This window comes from Erythranthe guttata, chromosome 6, assembly GCF_056151865.1.
Source record: "Erythranthe guttata isolate IM_541 chromosome 6, IM_541, whole genome shotgun sequence".
Lineage (NCBI taxonomy): Eukaryota > Viridiplantae > Streptophyta > Magnoliopsida > Lamiales > Phrymaceae > Erythranthe > Erythranthe guttata.
Window position 1 is genome coordinate 12,634,597 of NC_142538.1, and position 22,482 is coordinate 12,657,078.

At 33.8% G+C, this 22,482-nt stretch overlaps 1 protein-coding gene and 1 long non-coding RNA gene across 2 annotated transcripts; both read right to left on the reverse strand.

The window, feature by feature from the left end:
• Window positions 1–345: 345 nt before the first annotated feature.
• On the reverse strand, window positions 346–1,493 carry LOC148770182 (uncharacterized). The gene is made up of 2 exons (XM_088819033.1): window positions 735–1,493; window positions 346–630 (listed from the first exon to the last, which is right to left on the reverse strand). Exons 1-2 carry the CDS (start codon window positions 1,491–1,493, stop codon window positions 346–348), a joined length of 1,044 nt encoding a protein of 347 aa, XP_088675159.1.
• Window positions 1,494–4,223: 2,730 nt separating this feature from the next.
• On the reverse strand, window positions 4,224–8,629 carry LOC148770183 (uncharacterized). Its single transcript, XR_016031842.1, has 3 exons — window positions 8,456–8,629; window positions 7,629–7,733; window positions 4,224–4,454 (listed from the first exon to the last, which is right to left on the reverse strand). It is a non-coding gene; the product is annotated as an uncharacterized LOC148770183 (long non-coding RNA).
• Window positions 8,630–22,482: the final 13,853 nt, after the last annotated feature.

Genomic DNA, 22,482 nt, shown 5'->3' on the forward strand with positions numbered 1-22,482 from the left:
AGTGAGAGGTCTGCGAATACCGTGCTCATCACAAAACTTCTTGAACTCACTTGAAGTGAATTCGCCTCCACGGTCAGATCTCACGCCTTAATGCGATAGCCACTTTGGTTCTCGACAAAAGCTTTGAACCTTTAAAGGTTGAGAATGCCTCCGATTTTTGCTTCAAAAAATAAACCCATGTTTTCCGACTGTAGTTATCAATGGAAGTTAGAAAATAGCGACTCTCCCCTAGTGATGTAGGTTCAATAGGACCGCATATATCCGTATGGATCAACTCCAACGTTGCGTTGCTCTTGACATAGACTCCTTTGGAAAACTTAGTCGAGATTGTTTTCCGGCAATACATCATTGACATACTTGATCGGGATGGTCAATTGATGGTAGTCCCTTCACCACCTTCTTCTTGGACATCATCTTTAATCCACCAAAGTTGATGTGGCCTTGCCTCAAATGCCACAGCCAAGATGGATCCTCGTAACACGCCTTTAAGCACTTTGCCTCATCATGATAGATATTCAATAAGAACATTCGATTGCTTGTAATTGGAACAGTATCTATCAACGTACCTTGACTATTCTTCAAGTATAGGTTACGACCCTTCATATGGACGTCGTATCCTTTCTCTAGCAGCTGGCGAATACTTAGAATGTTTGTCTTCATTCCAGGCACATTGTAAACATTCTCGATGAATTGGTGTGCTCCACTTTTCAAATTGAAGAGTATTATCCCTTTACCTTTGATGGTAATTTTGACATATCTCCAAATGAGATATTTCCCGTCACAGACTCATCGATCTCTACGAACATGTGTTTATTCCCGCACATGTGGATGCTCGCACCCGAATCAAGATACCACGAGCAATCTTTCTCCTCCGTCGATTCTTTGCATACCATTAGGGATATCTCGGCAACTTGTTTTTTCGTTGCTTCAATATAATGAGTCTTTTCATCATTTGCCTCATTTCGACATTCCCAAGCATAGTGTCCGTATTTGTGACAATTGTAACATTCGACATCTTTCTTGTCTTGACGCCGATTGGATCCTCCTCGTCCACGACCTCTTGTTGTTCGATTCTCTTGCATTGTATCATCATTGTCGCACGAGGATTGTCCTTCACGACCTCTTCCACAACCACGACCGCGTCCACGACCACGACCTTTACATCTGCCACGAAATCGAGCACCATCATATTTTGGTTGGTCGGCAAGGTTCGTCTTTCCTTGAAGGGATTGTTCAACTTTGGGCCCTTTGTTTTGCCTCTTGATCTTCTCCTCATGGACTTGTAACTTGCCCAATATCTCGTTCACTTTAAGACTCTCAACGTCGTTTGACTCATCAATTGCCACGACAATGTAGTCGAACTTAGGATCAAGGGATCGGAGTATTTTTTCGACCACTCTTCTCTCTTCCATTGTTTCACCATTTCTCTCAAGTTGGTTAACGATGAAAACCACCCTTGAGACGTAGTCGGAAACATCTTCGGAGTCTTTCATCTTCAAAGACTCGAACTCTCCACGAAATGATTTGAGTCGTACTTTCTTCACCTTATCAATGTCTTTGAAAGCATCGCTAATATCCCACGCTTGCTTTGCCGTAGTAGCTTGAGAAATTTTCTCTCAGTTACTATTGTCTACACCGAGTTGGATGATGGATAACGCTCTTTGATCTTTCACCTTGGCTTCTTAGGATGTCTTCCTTTGGGCTTGGCTTAACCAGGCCAAATTCTCCAGTTCAACATATTCTTCTTCAACGGCTTCCCAAACGTCTTGTTCACCAAGGAAAGTTTTCATTTGTATGCTCCATCGATCATAGTTCTCTTTTGCAAGCTTTTGAAATGGGAAATGTGTTGGATGGATTTAATAATATAGATCGAAAACACGCAGCGGAATAACTTAAAATATAGAGGAGGAGTAGTGGAGAGGAGATAAAATTATATTACTTACTCAATCAACACAAATACATAAACTCACTCAAGAACTCACATGTTTCTCTCTAGAATACTTCTTCTTGTTTTTGACATACTCCAAATGAAAAACTACATAGACTATTTATAGGATTTTCCTAGCATGTATTTAAAAAAATACATGAACACATAATTAATAATATTCTTCCTCCATAGCATTATACATGCATCTCTCCAAAAGACACATTCATGTATTCTTCCACATTGATGAATTCTAGATAATTCTAGAACCTTCAATGCTTTGAACTTGATTAATGAATCTAGCTTATTCATTTCCAACATGATGAACTGCAATCACCAAGACATGCATACGTACACAATCACATTAAAGAAACATCAAGCGTTTTTTATGCATACATAATCGTGCAATGTGTTGGAAACCCGAAAAAGGTAACGTAAAATGTTGTCCATCGATACACATTTTATATTTCAGGAGTTATGATCTTTGACTTTATGTTATTTTTACTTTGCTTCAGTCTTGTTACCTTATCGTAGAATTTATATATTTACGGTTCTATACTTTGTCGTATTGCTTTTTTAATGAACTATTTTGCATTGCATCTTAGCCGCTTATTTACCAAAATGACAGTTCAAGGCTAGATACGAAGGATCATATGTATTCACGATGACAACTTATCACCGACACACGAGGAAAGAAGTAGAGAACTTGGTACAATAACTCTCACCAAATGCTACAAAGGTTTACAAAATCTCAGGTGCACAAAAATTCGAGTTGCGAGAATATGAGATAAGAATAACAGATGTCTTTTAAGCAGTTGAGAATGCAAAGAGTAAATAATAAATTCACTTTTTTCCCATTAATTATGAACCGAATAAAAATATTATTGAACTCATTAAAATAAAATAAATTCAAATTATCAAATCAATAAATCATGCTTGATTTTATCAAACGTTATGTACCGTAGACATGTCCACCTTTAGCGAACTACATACATGTAAGTTAACATCAACATGAATGGTCCATTATCAGCTCGCACAATCCATAGAAAAGAAATACAAAAGTTTACGAAATCTCTCTTCAGTTTATTTTGCTCTTCACCAATCGATGTTTTGGTAGAAAGAGAATCTCGAGCAATATTCTTGTCAGCGGCAAAACAAGGGCAATACTAACTTCCTGGAGGCACACTGGCAACGGGCGGACGCAAATTGTATGTGTGATACTTTGCATCACTCTTGTCGCAAACTATAACCTTCTTATTCCATGGCGCGCCTTGGGATTTGCAACATCAACAATATCATCAATATCCTTCTTAGAATTCGCATCTGATGACTCTATAATTGGTTGTGATTTTATAGTTTATGCGGTAGACAATCATCCTAAACAATTACAAAAGAAAAAAAAAACAAAAACTAAACTAGGTTAAAAAAACTCAGATATGCATTGGTTCAAGTGATAGATAGATGGAAAATGTGTACCTCTTTCAGATTTGTGGCATTATTCCTAGCATGCTGATTCAAAGAAGGATCTCGAATATGTTTTTATTCTCAAAAGTGTGCATAGATTTTGTGGTATTGACCAGGAAAGGACTCATACGATGTAGAGTGTACGATGCAGGGTATGACTCATATGAATGAAGTAGAGTCTACCCCTTGACAGTGTGCCACATGGAAGTTGGCAGGGGCGAAACCTGGATCAAAATGTAGGGGGGGCTAACTAAAATTATGGGGTTCGGAGCAGCGCTCCGAAAAAATATTTAGGTTCACAAGACATTGCATAAATAAGTTTATAGTGAAATGCTTTTATTAAAATGACATATATTTTAAATTTATCATATTTTAAGCATGACAAAAATCTAAATAAATCAAAATTATTCTAGTAATGTATCGTACTAAATATTTTGGGGATTGATTGCATCGTCTTATATTATTTTGTAGAGTCATTGATAAAAAATGTAGCACCCCCCTTCTAGTCGGGCGATAAATCAAGCCGGTTTATCGGAATATTCATTAAACTAGCGGAAGCCAAGGATCACTTTGAAATTTTTAAAACTTTGGAATGGGACAAAAATGCAATTATCAAAAATATCTTCTTTAAAAAAAAACTTTGCATTTTTCGAAACTTTCTTGGGTTACTTTAAGTCGAATAAAGGTGTTTGGAAACAAGTTTCGAGAGGAGGTTTTTCGTTCGAGTGCTACACTGTCAACTATCGGTTTTTGGTTCGAAACGAAATCAGAGTTTGGAAAGGGTATTTTGGTGAATAATTCCAAAATTACTAATTGAGGCGTGGGAATGACGAAATTAATAAACGGACTATTTTATAATAAAACTTGAGTATGATCCATACCGGTTTTTGAGTTCAAAAGAAACGAAAAGGAAAAATACGGAGGTTTAATATTACATCACCAAAAGAAAATAACCAAAAGACTTTAGCATCGTTCATAGGTCCTCGTACAACTTCCAACAAAAACCCGGGCAAGACCTCGATCCGCTACTCGATCCATCCCGGTTGAGGGTTACTAGCACTATTACCTGCAATTAAAAGACATCTATATGAGCTATAAAGCTCAGTAAGAAATCCGATGAAATATCGAACTTTGAAAATACGTTATACATAATATATAATATTATATATCCATTCTTACCCACATTCCAAAACAACACAAGACAATCGGTACAATCACATAACTCACGAAAACATATAATCGCACATGATCACGTACTTATGCAAAATGTCTAAAATGCCCTTTTTATGAAAATCGTGAAAAACACATTTTTCGTTTTATCGGATCCGTGAAAGATTAATTTATGTACCAGAATAATAAACTTGTTACGAGCCCGTTTTCACTAAGTGGGATCAAACCACATCATTTCATCCTAGTTGGATACCGGCCCTCTATATCCGAGTTGTTTATTACCCGGTATTCCATTAATCTTCCAATTTAAAAAACCGTGAAATGCATCTTTTCAAAATTATGCTTATGACCCACACGTAACATCACAAATATCAATCAAGTGCCACAAATATCACAATTCACCACATAGTTATAGTTTGGGCAAAAATCCCCAAATTCACACATATAACACACAACCACACACGGCACACACCACATGCACAATCAGGACACACACATGCAGCCAACACATTAAAACATCACCATTTAACATTCAAACCATGCACCCCTTTCTCATCTTTCATTTAACGTACTTATTACCACTTCTAGGTAATAATTCATTCCAATAAATTCTCACAGCAATTAATCCACATCCAGGCAGCAATTAAAAGTACAAAATCTCAATTCTCATCACTCATAGTTATTTAATCAAAGACATGAAAGTAAAGGCACAAAACAAAATAAATGACATGCAAAATGTCCTAATTTCGAAATAATAGCAAACTAATTCCAACCATTCCCAAATTAAATCCTAGAACTCCTAACTGACCCAAATTTCAGATTCTGAAATTATTTTAAATTTTCACAAAGTTTCGAATTTTATTGAAATTAAAAACTAGAAAATTCCATTTTTCTTTTAAAAATCCAAAACTCTCATGTGACCTTAATTACTTTGAAAACTTTGCAAAGAAAACTTTTTCCCCATTTAATACTTGCTGGAAAACAGATCCAAACTTTAAAAATGAGAGATTTTTTGGAAATTGCAGTTTTGACCCAAAAAGTTTCAAGATTTACACATGCAATCACACTAAAAGTTCAAAATCCACTTCTTCATGAAAAACCCTTAACAATCTGAAATTTTACTCTATTAGATTGCAGAAATCGAAGTTGAAAAGTTACTTTATGCAGAAATTTCAAAAATTACATATTTTACCCCAAAATCTCTAGATCTACACATGCAAGACCATTAGAAGTTCAAAAATCATTTTTTTTTCTTGCAAAACTTCTTTAAATCAGAAATTTTTGTTCAATAAATGCTGGAAAACAGTTTTGAAACAAAACATTTAGGACTGACTTCTCAAAAATTACAAATTTGACCCAAAAATCTATAGATTTACACATGCAACTACATAAAAGTTCAAAAATTCATTTTTCTTGAAACCCCTTTTTGTAATCCGAAATTTTCAATGCTTTTGGCCAATAAAACTTGTATCTACTCACTACCAACATAGATGATGCATGCAAGAACTAGAAATTTACAAGAAACACTTCTTTTCCATTTTTTCCCAAAAAGCCCTAAATTTTCGAAATCACTCCCAATCTTTTAAGAAATTCTGAAAACCATTTTAATACTATTGATGCCATTTAATTGTAGCAAGAAATCGGAATTTCTTACCTTAAAATCGAAGAGAAGAAAGCAACCGAAAGAAGAGAGGCTTTCAAGCACCAAAATCTAACCAAGCTACCTTGATTGTGAATGAGATGGTGTGAGCTTCAAGGAGGGACGAGTTGTGATCTACCGAAAGGAGGCAAGTGGTTTTGATGGTGTTTTTGGAGTAGTCTATGGCAAGGGTTAAATAGGGAACCTTCATCTTATTTTTGGGGTTTTCTTGACAATGAGAGGTGAGGTGGAAGAAGGAGAAGGCCGATGATGGTGGTGATTGCTTCGGTGGAGAGAAATGGAGAAGACAAGCAATAGGTGTATGTGGAAGAAGAAGGAGAAATGAGAGTGTCTTTTGGGTTACTTTGGGTGTGGGATTATAGAAATGATTAGGGTGTGCCAAGTGTAAAGACATGCACACTTACTTACTAATTATTTTATTTAAAAGTAAACACAACTTGCATAAATACACCACACACACACACACAATCCGGACACACACTCATACACACACCTTCGGTCATATACTCAAACATATATATATATATATATATATATATATATATATATATATATATATATATATATATATATATATATATATATATATATATATATATATATATATATATATATATATATATATATATATATATATATATATATATATATATATATATATATATATATATATATATATATATATATATTGCATGTAGTAGTACATGTATAGGTATGTATATGCATGTGCATGTATGTACGTATATAATATACTATATTAATAATTTCACATTAGATACCATAATTCGAAAATAATCCACCAAATAATCAAGACATGTAATTATGCCCATAAGTCACGAAATTCACGAAATTCCTAGAGTTTTAACTTACGGAAATGATACTAATTCACACATGTATATTTACTCACGAATTTCACAAAAAAATGAAATCGCCACATTCCAAATGATTAAATAACGCATGCAATTATTCACGTAAGTCACATAATTAGATTCACGTAAAACACATAATTAATATCACGTAATAATATTACCTAAAGGATTCTTGAGTTAGGAGTATTGTTCTCGGGTTTTAGGGTTTTCGGGTTTTGGAAGGGCGAGGTGTTACAAAATCATTCAAAAATAAGTAAATATTCATAAATTTTATTTAAAATAATAGAAGTTTTAACCATTTTATTTTAATATTCATAATTATATATATATATATATATATATATATATATATATATATATATATATATATTAGAAAAAACAAAAAAAATTAAGGATTAAAACACATATTTACAAAAACTTTAGGGGAGCCAAAAGTAATATTCAAAACAATACCAATTTTTTATTTTTTATTTTTTAATCTTGGGGGGTCCACAGCCCCCCCTTGCCCCTTAATAGTTCCGCCATTGGAAGTTTGTATTACCATTGTTGTGCCGCTGGCAAGAATATTTCTCGACACTCTCCTCTACCAAAACTTCATCGATTGGTCAAGAATAGACTTTATAAATTTTTTTTCGATACCGTATATCTGTCAAAAAAAGAAACAAATAGTGAGATTTCGTAAACTTCATTCATAAGAAAACGTTTACGTAATTAAAGACAAGGAAATCGGTAAATTTAAAAAAAAAATAACATTTAGGTGCCTAGTTACAAATTTGTGGCTGCAAGTGCGATAAAAGGATAAAATCCCTTCTACATTTAATGATGATGATAAAATAAATGTTCCGTGTTTACATGCATTCACTGGAAAATCCAAATAGAATATTCAAACAAGATCCCGGGCATAAATTCTTATTTTTAACCATCCCAATCATGATCTCATATCGACTCCCCAAAAGATGCATCAAATCAAAAATTATTGTTTTTTGGGTTTCATAAGTTCCTAAAAGGGCAATGCATTACACATTTATCATCCAAAACTATAGCACTTGATCGTTAGATACAATATATAATTCACATTCAGTAAATACAAATCCGAAATTACTTACCAAATTCAGTTATTAAGATCTGAAAATCTAAATACGAGTAAAAACACGAAAATCATCATTTTAATAGTTTCATAAAAACCTAACTTTCATCGGTAAATAGCAATAAATAATTTAGATCAAGGACGCGATGAACCAAGCATGCAAATCATATAACATCTATAATATATATATATATATATATATATATATATATATATATATATATATATGGAATTAAAAATCAAACAAATTAATCAAGAGATGAGGGATCAAAAAAGATAACTATCTGTGGACCATCATCCAGACAAAAATGGTGGCGGCGGAGGTTCTGGAGGAGCCGGTGGGCGGTGGTGATCTTCAATGGACGACGACGATAGATAAATCAGCAGAGACAAATCATCAATTTGATATCTGTATTCGGACACATCTGCACTCCTTTTTATAGTAATATTATCTGAATACTAAACCTAGGAAAGTGAGGCGGATATAATAATAGCTAGGGTTCACTTAGGGTTGCCACCTAAAGAAATCAAGCCCATTGGGCTCGGATCTTTGTGTTAGTTGAATTGACTTTTTCTACTCATTTTATTCCAAGTAATATTTAAATGAGAGATGGGAAAATAATCAAATATCCTATGTCGTCATCTTCTATTTAATTTTCCTTTTTTTTTTCATTTTCTTTTATGCTTAATTTTGTTGGACAAGGTTGTTATTCATTTAGCTAAAATGAGATAGTAACAGAGTGAAACTTCTACAATCATCCCTTACCAAAGACTTTGTTACTTTACGTTTTAGAAGACAAAATTTATCATAAAAAAACAAAAGAAAATAATGTGATGTTTTGAATGTTAGATTTGCATCAAAAAATTTGTTGCCGTTGTAGACGAGCTAGAGCAATGTTTGTGCGTCCCCAAAATTAATTGGACAACTTTTCTACATTGAAGCTATATAAGTGAAATTACGAGTAAGATGTTTGAAAGATAAGATTGTACATGCGTTTAAATACGTGAAGCTTTCGTATTTTACAAATATAATTTATAGTTTGCTCATACATTAATGTGAATGCGTAAATTTTAATAGTAATAATGTTGATATGCAGATAAACTCATAACTAAAATTGTAAGAGGAATATTTTTCTATATTAGTAAAAATTTATGAGTTATGTGAATTATAACTTGTGCCAAACTAGATTATTACCAGACGATCTATGGCAATTTTATCGTGTTCGATTCTACGTCAACGACAGTTGCAAAATAATTAGAACAACTGGAAATGGGTTTTGCTTAAGATTAAGAGCCCGTTTGGCTAAGCTTATTTAAAACATCTGATACGATCTCTTGTGTATCATAAGATTTCTTTACGAAACGTAAGAAAACTCTTCTTTATTATTTCTCTTCATTATAAAAACCCTAGCACAAGACGACTATTTAAAGAGAATAAAACCCTAGAATCCTAATCTAACTAGGAAAGATAATTACCTAAACTAATAAAATACTTAATATCTATCCTAATAACTAAATACACGGCTAAATATTTATCCTAAATATACTATTCTAATTAATTAATAATAAAATACTAACTAATTAATAATGAAATAATATATTAAATAATAAATCCCAACATTCCACCCCGCTTGAAATGAATCTTGTCCTCAAGGTTCGTCTTGCGTTTCCATCTATGTTTGACTTCATCGACTTTCTTTCCGAATGAATCCGAAAAACACGACGAACGACCAAGCTCTTTAACACATGGCTCTTGCTGACCCCAAGAGATTCCAAAGGCTACTTTTGCGAAAATACTCAATTTTTTTCCCGATAGATAAACTTTTTTAATCGTCTTTTCATATTTTGTCTCCTCCAAACTGACCATCGGTTCTTCGTCTCCCTTTATCTCAGTGGAATTTGATTCTTCTTCTTTGGGCGAACTCACAAATATTTGGGGCTCTTCGAAAAAGTCATCGTCGTCCTCTTCCTCTTCTTCCGGCAATAGGCTCGGCAACGGCGGCGGCGGTGGTAGTGGCGGTGACTCTTCGAAAAAGTCATCGTCGTCTTCTTCCTCTTCCTCCGGGAATAGGCTCGGCAGCGGCAGCGGCGGTGGCGGTGACGGGCGGCGGTCCCTTCGGCAGCGGTCCCTTCGGCTTTTGTGATGGCGTTGACGTCGTCCTTGACTTTGTTCGAGCAATTTCTGAAAATTAATCCGTAATCTCTCTACGGATTTCTCCAATCGCTCCCACCGTCTTGTTTCTGACATCATGATTTTCACAAAGTTTTGATGTGATCTCAACTTTGCTCCAGCGTAGCTTTGATGTAATCGCTGCCTTGCTAACGAAGCGTTGGTGTTAATCGCAACTTCGCTCTGATACCAATTGATACGATCTCTTGTGTATCATAAGATTTCTTTACTGAACGTAAGAAAACTCTTGTTTATTATTTCTCTTCATTATAAAAACCCTAGCACAAGACGACTATTTAAAGCGAATAAAACCCTAGAATCCTAATCTAACTAGGAAAGATAATTACCTAAACTAATAAAATACTTAATATCTATCCTAATAACTAAATACACGGCTAAATATTTATCCTAAATATACTATTCTAATTAATTAATAATAAAATACTAACTAATTAATAATGAAATAATATATTAAATAATAAATCCCAACAACATCTTATAAGCTCCTACATCTGATAGGATATTTTAGGAACTGATAAGCTGTTAGATCTAATTTTAAAATTTTTTTTTATGTTTTTTAGATATGTAGATTATAAGTTAATATTAGTTCTTATAAGTTGTTAAGGTGTTTGGAAATAAAATGTTTGTTTATCGGTATAATGACAAAAAAATACATGACACCATTATAACTGTTAAAGTTATTTGACTCACATACTTTTGTTCCTTAAATATTATTATAATATTTATAAATTAATTTTACAAATAAAAATAATAATATAAAATTAATATATTAATATAAAATAAAGGTTGTAAAGAAATGTAATTGTTTTTATAGATAAAAGAAATTTAATTTATTATTGAGATAATAACAATATTCGGGTGTTTTATAAACATATAAAATGTAAATAGAGAACATTTTGTTTTACAATTATTATGATAATTATTATGGTAATTACCCATAATATTCCGGAGGAGCCGGTGGGCGGTGGAGATCTTTTATGGACGACGACGATGGATACATCAGCAGAGACAAATCATCCATTTGATGTCTGTATTCGGACACAGCTGCACTTTTTTTTTATAGTAATTTTATGTGAATACTAAACCTAGGAAAGTGAGGCGGATATAATAATAGCTAGTGTTCACTTAGGGTTGCCACCGGAAGAAATCATGCCCATTGGGCTCGGATCTTTGTCTCAGTTGAATTGACTTTTTCGACTCATTTTATTCCAAGTAATATTTAAATGAGAGATGAGAAAATAATCAAATATCCTATGTCGTCATCTTCTATTTTATTTTCCTTTTTTTTCATTTTCTTTTATGCTGAATTTTGTTGGACAAGGTTGTTATTCATTTAGCTAAAATGAGAGAGTAACAGAGTGAAACTTCTACAAACATCCCTATACCGAAGACGCGGTTACTTTACGTTTTAGAAGACCAAATTTATCATAAAAAAACAAAAGAAAATAATATGATGTTTTGAATGTTAGATTTGCATCAAAAATTTAGTTGCCGTTGCAGACGAGCTAGAGAAATGTTTGTGCGTCCCCAAAATTAATTGGACAACTTTTCTACATTGAAGCTATATAAGTGAAATTACAAGTAAGATGTTTGAAAGATAAGATTGTACATGTGTTTAAATACGTGAAGCTTTCGTATTTTACAAATATAATTTATAGTTTGCTCATACATTAATGTGAATGCGTAAATTTTAATATTAATAATGTTGATATGCAGATAAACTCATAACTAAAGTTGTAAGAGGATTTGTTTTCTATATTAGTAAAAATTTATGAGTTACGTGAATAATAACTTGTGCCAAACTAGATTATTATCAGACGATCTATGGCAATTTTATCGTGTTCGATTCTACGTCAACGAGAGTAGGAAAATAATGAGAACAACTGGAAATGGGTTTTTCTTAAGATTAAGAGCCCGTTTGGCTAAGCTTATATAAAACATCTTATAAGTTCCTACATCTGATGAGATATTTTAGGAACTGATAAGTTGTTAGATCTTATTTTAAAAATTATTTTTTATGGTGTTTGGATATGTAGATTATAAGTTAATATTAGTTCTTATAAGTTGTTTGGAAATAAAAGGTCTATTTATCGCTATAATGAAAAAAAAAATATATGACACCATTATAACTGTTAAAGTTATTTGACTCAAATACTTTTGTTCCTAAAATATTATTATAATATTTATAAATTAATTTTACAAATAAAAATAATAATATACAATTAATATATTAATATAAAATAAAGGTCGTAAAAGAAATGTAATTTTGTTTTTATAGATAAAAGAAATATAATTTATTATTGAGATAATAATAATATTCGGATGTTTTATATACATATAAAATTGTAAATAGAGAACATTTTGTTTTACAATTATTATGGTAATTATATTTTAACTAACAATGAATCTTGATTACAAGAATACGTTGTTTTGATAAAATGTAAATGTTATTAGTATTCGTGTAATATAATAAACAATTTGAGGGTAATTTCGTATTTTGAGTGTTTTAGTAAATAATCAAATAAGATATTAACGAAAAAAGGTGGGGTGGAGGTACTTTTCTAAAATTGTGCAAATTTAGACCGGATGACCTATTTTAATAGGAATATCGGATGTCATAGGATGATTGACACGTGGATAGTTTAAATAAAAAATATAATTAGGATTCTAATAATTGGAGAAAAAAATGGAAAAAAAAACAATATAAACAAACCCAAGCATAACCCGTAGCCACTCTAACCCTAATTAAGAGTTAAGACTTAAGAGTGCCAGATGTCAAAAAATTAGTGGAATCCGATTTATATTAAATATCGGCTGATCCGCTCAGAATTTAATATCTAAAAACATCTTATAAGCTCCCTAACAGCTTATTTTTTGAAAAAATAAGATATGTTCTAATTTTTTTACCAAACACTTTTAAACAGCTTATAAGCTCTTAAGCATCTTATAAGATGTTTTTAGAAGCTTATAATAGTCAAACAGGTTTTAAATGTTTTTCATGAAATTCGAGTATAAAAGTCATGAGATGAAAAAACCAATACCCTCATATGATTGTACGTAGTACTCCACTTATAAGATACATATAAACAAATTAATGCTGAACCACACACAAATAGAAGGTATCATAATACACAATTGTTTTATATTTTTTATTTTATAAATGATGAAAAAACCTCTTCTTTTTTTTCCCATAATTATGAGCCTGAGTTAAAATAATATTGAACTAATTAAAATAAAAGAAATTCAAATTATTAAATTAATCAATAAATGCTTTATTTTATCAATCATTATGTAGTGTAGACATGTCCACCTCTAGTGAACTAAATACATGTATGGAATCTCTCTTCAGTTTCTTTAATTTTCTTATGACCAACAACCGATGTTTTGGTAGAAGGAAAATCTCGAGTAATATTATTGTCACCGGCACAACAAGGGCAAAACCAACTTCCTTGATGCACACTGGCAACGGGTAGACGCAAACAATATGAGTGATACTCTGCATCATTTTTGGAATTGCAGCATCAACAATCTGTGGACAAACTACCTAAATAAGTTTTAATAAAAAAACAAAAAAAAAAAACAAACAAACAAACAAGGGTTATGTGAGTAAAGCAAGAATAAGCATACTAGGTTCAAAAAACTCAGATATGCACAAATTCAAGTTATACATACATATATACATAGAAAATATGTACCTCTTTCAAATGTAAGGATTCAAATGTATGCCATTATTCGAAAACATGCGGATTCAAAGAAGGATCTCGAATATGTTTATGTTCTCAAATTTGCGCAGAGTTGTTGTGGTATTGGTGAAGAAAAGGAAAAATAAGAGGGTCTCATTTACGTAAAGTGTAACGATGCAGAGTATCACTCATACTGCTTGAGTCTGCCCCTGCCACTATGCCACATGGAAGTTGGTGTTGGGTTTCGAACACGTGTACGCAGCGGAAAACAAAAATTTTATGCGAATTAAACGAATTTAAAACACATAAACACATGCTCGATAAATTAAATCAATTAATCGCGTACCTTTGCGCTTCCAGCGAAGTTAAAAACTACATACATGCTTAATTGTTTAACTGAATTTAAATCAATTAACATGCTCGCATTTAAACCAACTAACATGCTCGCAACGATTTAAAACGATTTCACGTAGACACATAAAATCATACGAAAGCAAACATGAATATATAGTTTAAACGTAAACGAATCAAGAACATTAAGTTCGCGTGTTTACCTCTTGAAGCGTGAGGTAGGAGCGCTAAGCAGGTCGAGATTGCTACGGAAACCAATCCGTACAATCCGGGGCAGCAGCGGCGAGACGGCCACGGCGGCGCGTATATCTCACGCGCGGTCTTCGGGCGGCGCGTGGGATCACGTGCGGCTTCGGCTCGTGTGCTGCTCCTCGATTCTTCGATCTTCGATCTTCCTCCTCTCGGATTTCACCTCGTATACTTCGATCTACTAAACACGTGGCACTAGAGACGTAATAGTTAGAAAAAAAACGGAAGAAAAAGAGAAGGAAAGAACTACCGAAAACAATCGGCCAACGAATGGCCGATTCCGGCGAAATGGCGGGGCGACGGCGGCGGTGGCCGCTGGGGAGAGTGGCCGAGAGAGAGAGAGAGGGGACGGCTAGGGTTAAGGTTTTTGTTGTGTTTTTGTAAGACCTATAAATCTAGTATTTATATGTCTTGCATAAAACCCTAGCGGGCTTAAGTTGGACCGGGCCCAACAGCTTAAGTCCGTTAGTACTTTTACTTGCTCGTCTCTCTTAATTCAATAACCGAAAAATTGCAACGATTACATTTTTGGAATCATTATAAAGTCCTCGTCATTACGAGTGCCAACTCTCAATTTCCAACTTTCCAAAAGTGGAAACCCTAGTTCAGTGTACTTTCTAAATTTGGAAACTTCCCGATTTAGAAAGTCTACTACAATGTTCGCCTATTCTTTTCCTTTTCTTATTCTCATTCATAATTCCAAATTACGAATGTTGGATCCAATCATATTGACTTCCAATCATGCAATGATAAACTATTTTATCTCTGACCGTTTATTCAAAGATCTCATGTGCACGAGCAGTGTGACCCTCGATGGTTCAGGTGTAAGCTAGCCGTGGGCCCACAACCCTTTGTGGTCAAAACTAGTCCCTTAGAGTTACGATTAAGATGAAGCTCGTTTCACCTTAATCACCCAACGAATCAAGATTGGCGTCTAGCAACTACGCGTCATGATTCCCTAGATACAAATGAAGTGCCTGCAAGAACCTTCAGATATAGTTAACGTACAGTACGGTCCCTTCGATACATATGTCCCGATTGAACTAGAGGCATTGGTTCGTCGAGACCTCTTTATATGTTCAATAACGGTGCGATCGTTCTAAGTGTTGTAATCGTTACGTGCATGACTTAGAGAATCGAATTCTTTAATCATCACTTAGTCAGCTCTGGCCAGAGACTTAGAATGATTACAAACTTTCAGAACACACAGGACATCCAAGACTATTCTAGCGATCGAATCCCCGACTACAATGCACAGACCTCCCACTAGATTTCGGACTGCACGAACACTGGCCCTTGGGATGGTCCTCGGTGGAACTCAGGGACAGGTCACGATACAGCAGGTCCTCTAGTGAAGTCACGGTGATGTCTAGGTCATAAGGACTAATGGTGTACAACTATACCATAGATATCTCTACTCGATTATTGGGAACCACTTAGAGATTTCTAGGGTGAGGGAGTTCAGTGAACTCGTCAACTTACGAGCACCCACTTATGCATGCCGATATCACAATACCGTTTACTGATGAGATGCAGTGCACATACACTAACTGCTAGTCTCTTAATGGGAGAGGCCGATATCCTCATTGGTGGCGTAACCCTTCGACTAGGAACACGTTTAACAGTTATAATACTTAAGAAAATATCTCACGATCCTAACGATCAATTACTAGTACTTGTAATAACTGTAAGGACTATATCTATGCTTGTGACAAAGGGACAAAGATATAGAATGCCAAGTTGTTTTATCATTAATACGAATAAAGGTTCGTCTATTACAATAATAAATACGAAAGACCACTGCCACATGTTGGCTTGTTGGTCACCTACTCTAACAGTTTGTATTGCCATTGTTGTGCCGCTGTCAAGAATATTCCTCGAGACTCTCTTCTACCAAAACTTAATCGGTTGGTCAAGAATAAATTAAATTGAAGAGAGACTTAATAAACTTTGTCGCAATACCGTATGCCTGTCCAAAAAAAGAAACAAAGAGTGAGATTTTGCAAACTTCGTTCATAAGAAAACGTTCACGTAATTGAAGACAAGGAAATCAGTAAATTTATAAAGCCTTGTTTTTTCATAAGTTTTCATCAGTAAAGAAAGTAACAAATCCACATTCTATAAAAACAAATCCGAAACAGCCAAAATCGGAAACTACTTACAATTTAAATACACACAAAAAATCACCTAAATCAACATTTCAATAGTTTCAGAAAACCAAACATGCAGATCAGAAAAAATCTTAAATACATCAGTCACGTCATATATATCAAATCTGGAATCAAAAAAATCGAACAAATTCAATTTGATTTCGCATCAAGATGGCAAAAAAAAAACAAAAAGAAAAAAAAAGCTACATGTTATACCCTAATCATCCATTTCTTTGCGACATAAACTGATACGAACCCCGTAGAACTCGTTACGAGACCCAATACCCTACGCGGAAGCAAGATCGAAGACACCCAAAAACAAAGATTCAAGTTTGGCGGAAGCACGGAATAATGACCCCATAGCTATAAAGAGCTAGAAACCATTCTTATCAAGGTGAAATATAATATTGACCCTGTGGTTATAAAGAACCATAAACCAATATTATGGCACTAAGAAAATTACAAGAATCCACTTGTAAAATCCCAAAAAATGCTGTAGAACAGCGAAGGAGAATTGATCTCTCCAAAACTCAATTAATTCATCAAAATTCGTTCCTTCAAATAAGCCAAAGTGGCAACCTATTTATAAAGTCTAAAAAGACTCCTTTTTCACAAGGAAAATTACTCCTACCTAAACTATAACAAGGAAATAAATAAATAAGCAACTCCTAATCATAAAAGAATTTAAAATAATAAAAACATAATAAATCCTAAATTCAAACGTGCATAATTAAATAAGATAACTTGATCTTCAAGTCGACTTCTCGATCACTCTTCTAAACTCGCGTAGACAATTGGTTGTGCACGTGCCAGCCATTAAATCTCAATTTCGACAGTGTTACACTTTGGATATGTCTTTGCTCAAAACATGAAAGTTGTATATCATTCAGTTAGCTTTCCGAATCATTGTAAATGGACTTCAAATGTGAGAGTTATAACTCGAATGGTAAACTCTGCCAGAATAGGCGAGAATCTCGGATGCATGGAATTCGACTTGTCCAGCGCATTCTTCTCTTTCTTTTCTTCCAATTCCAAACCATACACATCTCAAACATTGATTTCAGCATTTCTTCTCCAAGGAAAACTCGAATATCCTCTTAAAACGCGTACGCTTGCGCTTCTTCCAATTCTTCATTTTTGAGCTTGCTAGGATCGTATCATACTCCCCCTCTTTAAAAGGATTCGTCCTCGAATCCGGACAAATATCACAAGGAGTGTAAACAAGATCGATCTCTCTGTTTGGTAGCGAACTTACACATCTCTGCACCACATCTCCAAGCACACTATCTAGAAGCCATTGACGTGGATATGAACGTGAGTATTTTGTAGCTCGAAGCCCCAATGCATCAAACCTCAACACCACCATCTCATCGTAATGCACAATGGACGTTTTCTCTCTGGTTAGCTCGGCATTAACTTCGATGCATGACTGAATCATATCATTCTCCACCTCTTCAAAAGGATCCGTCCTCGAATTCGAACCTTTAATTTCTTCTTCAACTGGTGGGGCGGTTTTGCACTTTTCGTCCTCCTCGGGCTGCAACTCAATATTCTCACTTACTTCTTCCTCAACTAGCATCAATAACTCCCAAATCTGTTTGAGCGTTCTCTTTCTCAAAATCTTGACAAGCATCTTAATTCCTTTTCGGGGGCGATAAAGAATCACCCTTTCTCTTCAATTCCTCGTAGTCTCCTTTGTCTCGTAGAATTTCCTCTGCTTTGAGCTTTTGTAATGGTTCTCTCGTTTGGCTCGTTGAAGATCTCCTATGTGATTCCCAAATCGATGAATTCCTTTCTTCTAACTTAGCAACTTGCCCCAAGCTATGCATCTTCAATTCCCTATAATAATGGGCATGAACGAACCTCTTTCTCATAACTCCCTTCATGGACTCCCAATCATCAATTGGTGGTTCACCACAGCGGCGCCTAGTTAAGACAAATTGGTCCCAACAAGTAATTGCATAGTCAGTGAACGCTTCAACGACGAGCTTCACTTTTTTCTTTTCGAAATAGTAATCACAAGCGAATACGTGTTCAACCTTTCTTTCCCATTGAATGTACGCCTCGGGATCACTTTTACCTTTGAAGGGTGGTATAATCAACTTCATTGAGCTACGGTTTTGATCTACGCCATCTCTTTCTCGACCAAAATATCATCGGCTCGATTTATCCAATCCAGACCCTCGTCCCATACTCTCCTTCGTTGATTTTGTAGCGTTCACACCAAAATTTCCATCACGATCTACCTCTTTATGGGGATAAGGTAAAACTGGTTGGTGAACATCACGTCGTACGTATGGCCCTCGAACATGTTGATCTTTGCGTAGTTTCTTTAGTTGGGTAACGATTCCTTCCATCCGATCTTGGAGTTCCTGGAAGCATTTATCCATTGGCGACATCCTACACTGCTCAATTTTTTCTCCTTTATAACAGGCCTTCTCGAACATAATTAAAAAAAATTATTTATTTAGATTTTTTTTGACACTAATAAACCTAACATGGGCTTGAAGGAACTCTAAACAAGAAAAGAAATCAAATATTTTTTTTTTTCTTTTTTTTTTTTTTGACGAAGACTCTAGACAAAACCTAACTTAGACTCTAAGAAGCTTCAAACAAAAATAAATTCCGAATTTTTTTTGGGTCTTTTGTTTTTTGGACTCTATATAAACAAAAACGAAAGAGTAGAAGACTCAACAACAATAGATACGAGACGAAAAACAAAACGAAGACACAAAAAAAGGACTAACTCAACAATCAAGATAAAGGATAGGCGAAACATGTTTTGGATGTTGGCTCTGGTTACCAACTGATAACCAATTGATACGAACCCCGTAGAACTCGTTAGGAGATCCCAATACCCTACGCGGAAGCAAGATCAAAGACACCCAAAAACAAAGATTCAAGTTTGGCGGAAGCACGGAATAATGACCCCATAACTATAAAGAGCTAGAAACCATTCTTATCAAGGTGAAATATAATATTGACCCCGTGGTTATAAAGAACCAGAAACCAATATTATGGCGCTAAGAAAATTACAAGAATCCACTTGTAAAATCCAGAAAAATGCTGTAGAACAGCGAATGAGAATTGATCTCTCAAAAACTCAATTAATTCATCAAAATGCGTTCCTTCAAATAAGCCAAAGTGGCAACCTATTTATAAAGTTTAAAAGACTTCTTTTTCACAAGGAAAGGGACTTCTACCTAAACTATAATAAGGAAATAAATAAATAAGCAAATCATAACCATAAAAGACTCTAAAATAATAAAAACATAATAAATCATAAATTAAAACGTGCATAATTAAATTAGATAACTTGATCTTCAAGTCGACTTCTCGATCACTCTTCTAAACTCGCGTAGACAATTGGTTGTGCACGTGCATGCAATTTAAGCTCCATTTCGACACTGTTACACTTCGGATATGTCTTTGCTCAAAGCATGAAAGTTGTATATCATTCAGTTAGCTTTCCGAATCATTTTGAATCAGCTTAAATGGACTTCAGATGCGAGAGTTATAACTCGAATGGTAAACTCTGCCGGAATAGACGAGAATCTCGGATGCATGGAATTCGACTTGTCCAACGAATTCTTCTCTTTCTTTTCTTCCAATTCCAAACCATACACATCTCAAACATTTGATTCCAGCTTTTCTTCTCCAAGGTAAAATCGAATATCCTCTTAAAACTCGTACGCTTGCGCTTCTACCAATTCTTCATCTTGGAGCTTGCTAGGATCATATCACAAACCATAGATAAACGTCAAGGCAAAAGTGGCGGAAGAGGCTTGGGAGGAGGCGGTGGGCGATGGACATCATCAAAGAACGATTAATAAATCAGGAGAGAGAATTCCATTTCTATGGATGTATGTTATATTTGGACAGAGCTGTGTAATTTTCTTGTTTAATAATTTTCTTTCTTTCTTTCTTTTTTTTTTTTTGATGAATTTAATTGGATTGGATTGTTATTCATAAATGAGATACTCCAGAGTTCAACTGCAAACATCCCTCTCCCAAAGTACACCATTGCTTTACGTCTTTGAAGACAAGATTTATCGTTAAAAATAAATAAATTATGTTTTGAATGTAGATGTATATATGTTGAAAAATAACGACCGCGACTACATCCAAATTTACTTATAGGCAACCCCAAAAGTAATTGGACAACGTTTTTGCATCTCAGTTGTATAAATGAAATTAAATATAAGATGTTTAAACGATAAGATTGTACATGTGTTCAAGTACGTGAAACTTTCTTTTTTTATAAATATAATTTATCGTTTGCTCATACTTTAACGTGTATGCATACATTTTTATAGTAATAATGTTGATATGCAGTTAAACTCATAATTCGTACTGTGACATTAATATTTTCCGATATCGTTAAAAAATTAGGAGTTGTGTGAATAATAACATATGCCAAACTAGATTAGACGATCTATGGCAGTTTTATCATGTTATCATAGTTCGGTTCTTTGACACAAGAGTCGGAAAATAATTAGAACGGCTGTAAATGGGTTTTTTTTTTTACTTTTTACAACATCTACTATTAAGAGAATTTGCAAATAATACCTATGTCTAACCTTGAACTGCAGAAAAGTAATTGTGATAAAAGATCGATCACTCAAACCCCCATATGAGTTTCAAATGTATACTTTCCCCCCTAGCTTTGAGTTTGTGTTGCGAACTCAGATTATGCGACTGACGATGGGATTTTTATACATAAAATTACTATAATACCCTCATATTCATTTCATTAAATATAAATAATATAATATCTAGGGACTCAATTGCAATATCTATAATTTGAAAAAAGAAAAAGCTAATCACTCACTAGCTTCTACAACCCAACTTCTAATCAATCCTCCTAATCTTGTATATCATCAAAAGATGGTTGACCGATAATTATCGCTCAACCAGTTGTATGCATGTATTAATAAAATGGGCTTATTTTATATACACTCATAGGTGCCTAATAAACTAGGAATAAACTCAAGCCAAAATCATCATTTGACATACCCCCTGAAGAGGCGATAGTACTATACTGCCTTTATATGCAATTTTCCGCCAAACTACATTCATCATTTCTCTGGTTCTGCATTTAGCATTTTCGCTGATTTATTTATATTTATATTTGTTTTTAAAAACATGTTTATTTAATTTATTATTTTTTAATTAATATATTTAATTTTTTTAAGATTTATTTTTAATTTTTTCTTTTTTTTTTAATTTTTTTTATTTAAAATCAATATGTTTCCTGTACTGAAAATAACTATATGTAGGTATTGTAGTAAACTATAGTCATTCGTAGTTATGTTCTTTTTTTTTGGCTAATATTTTTAGTCGATCAATTATGTACACACACATACTAGCTTATACAAAAGACATACCCCAACAACAAAAAATTAAAATTTAAATATTTATATTATAAATCACCTCATAACTAGTAAAAATATACAAATAAAAGATACACAAATTAAATATATGCATATGTAACTTTACATGTTACTCTATGTAACTAGTAATGTATACAGTCAGTTGAACACTGTAATTTGAAGTAGATGTAACTTCAACCAAATTTTTTGACACCTTCAAAGAGAGGATCTATGGCTTTTATTAAGCCGCTATTGCAAAATCAAAACAACTAAATTATTTTAGTGCAAATCAACAAAAAATGAAGAAACATC

Excerpts from the sequence above, each read along its gene's own strand:
- LOC148770182 (XM_088819033.1), bottom strand. The coding sequence starts at position 1,493 with ATGAAAGACTCCGAAGATGTTTCCGACTACGTCTCAAGGGTGGTTTTC. Across the intron at positions 631-734 it reads TGTCAAAATTACCATCAAAG|CTGCTAGAGAAAGGATACGA; the intron begins GTAAAGGGATAA and ends AGTATTCGCCAG.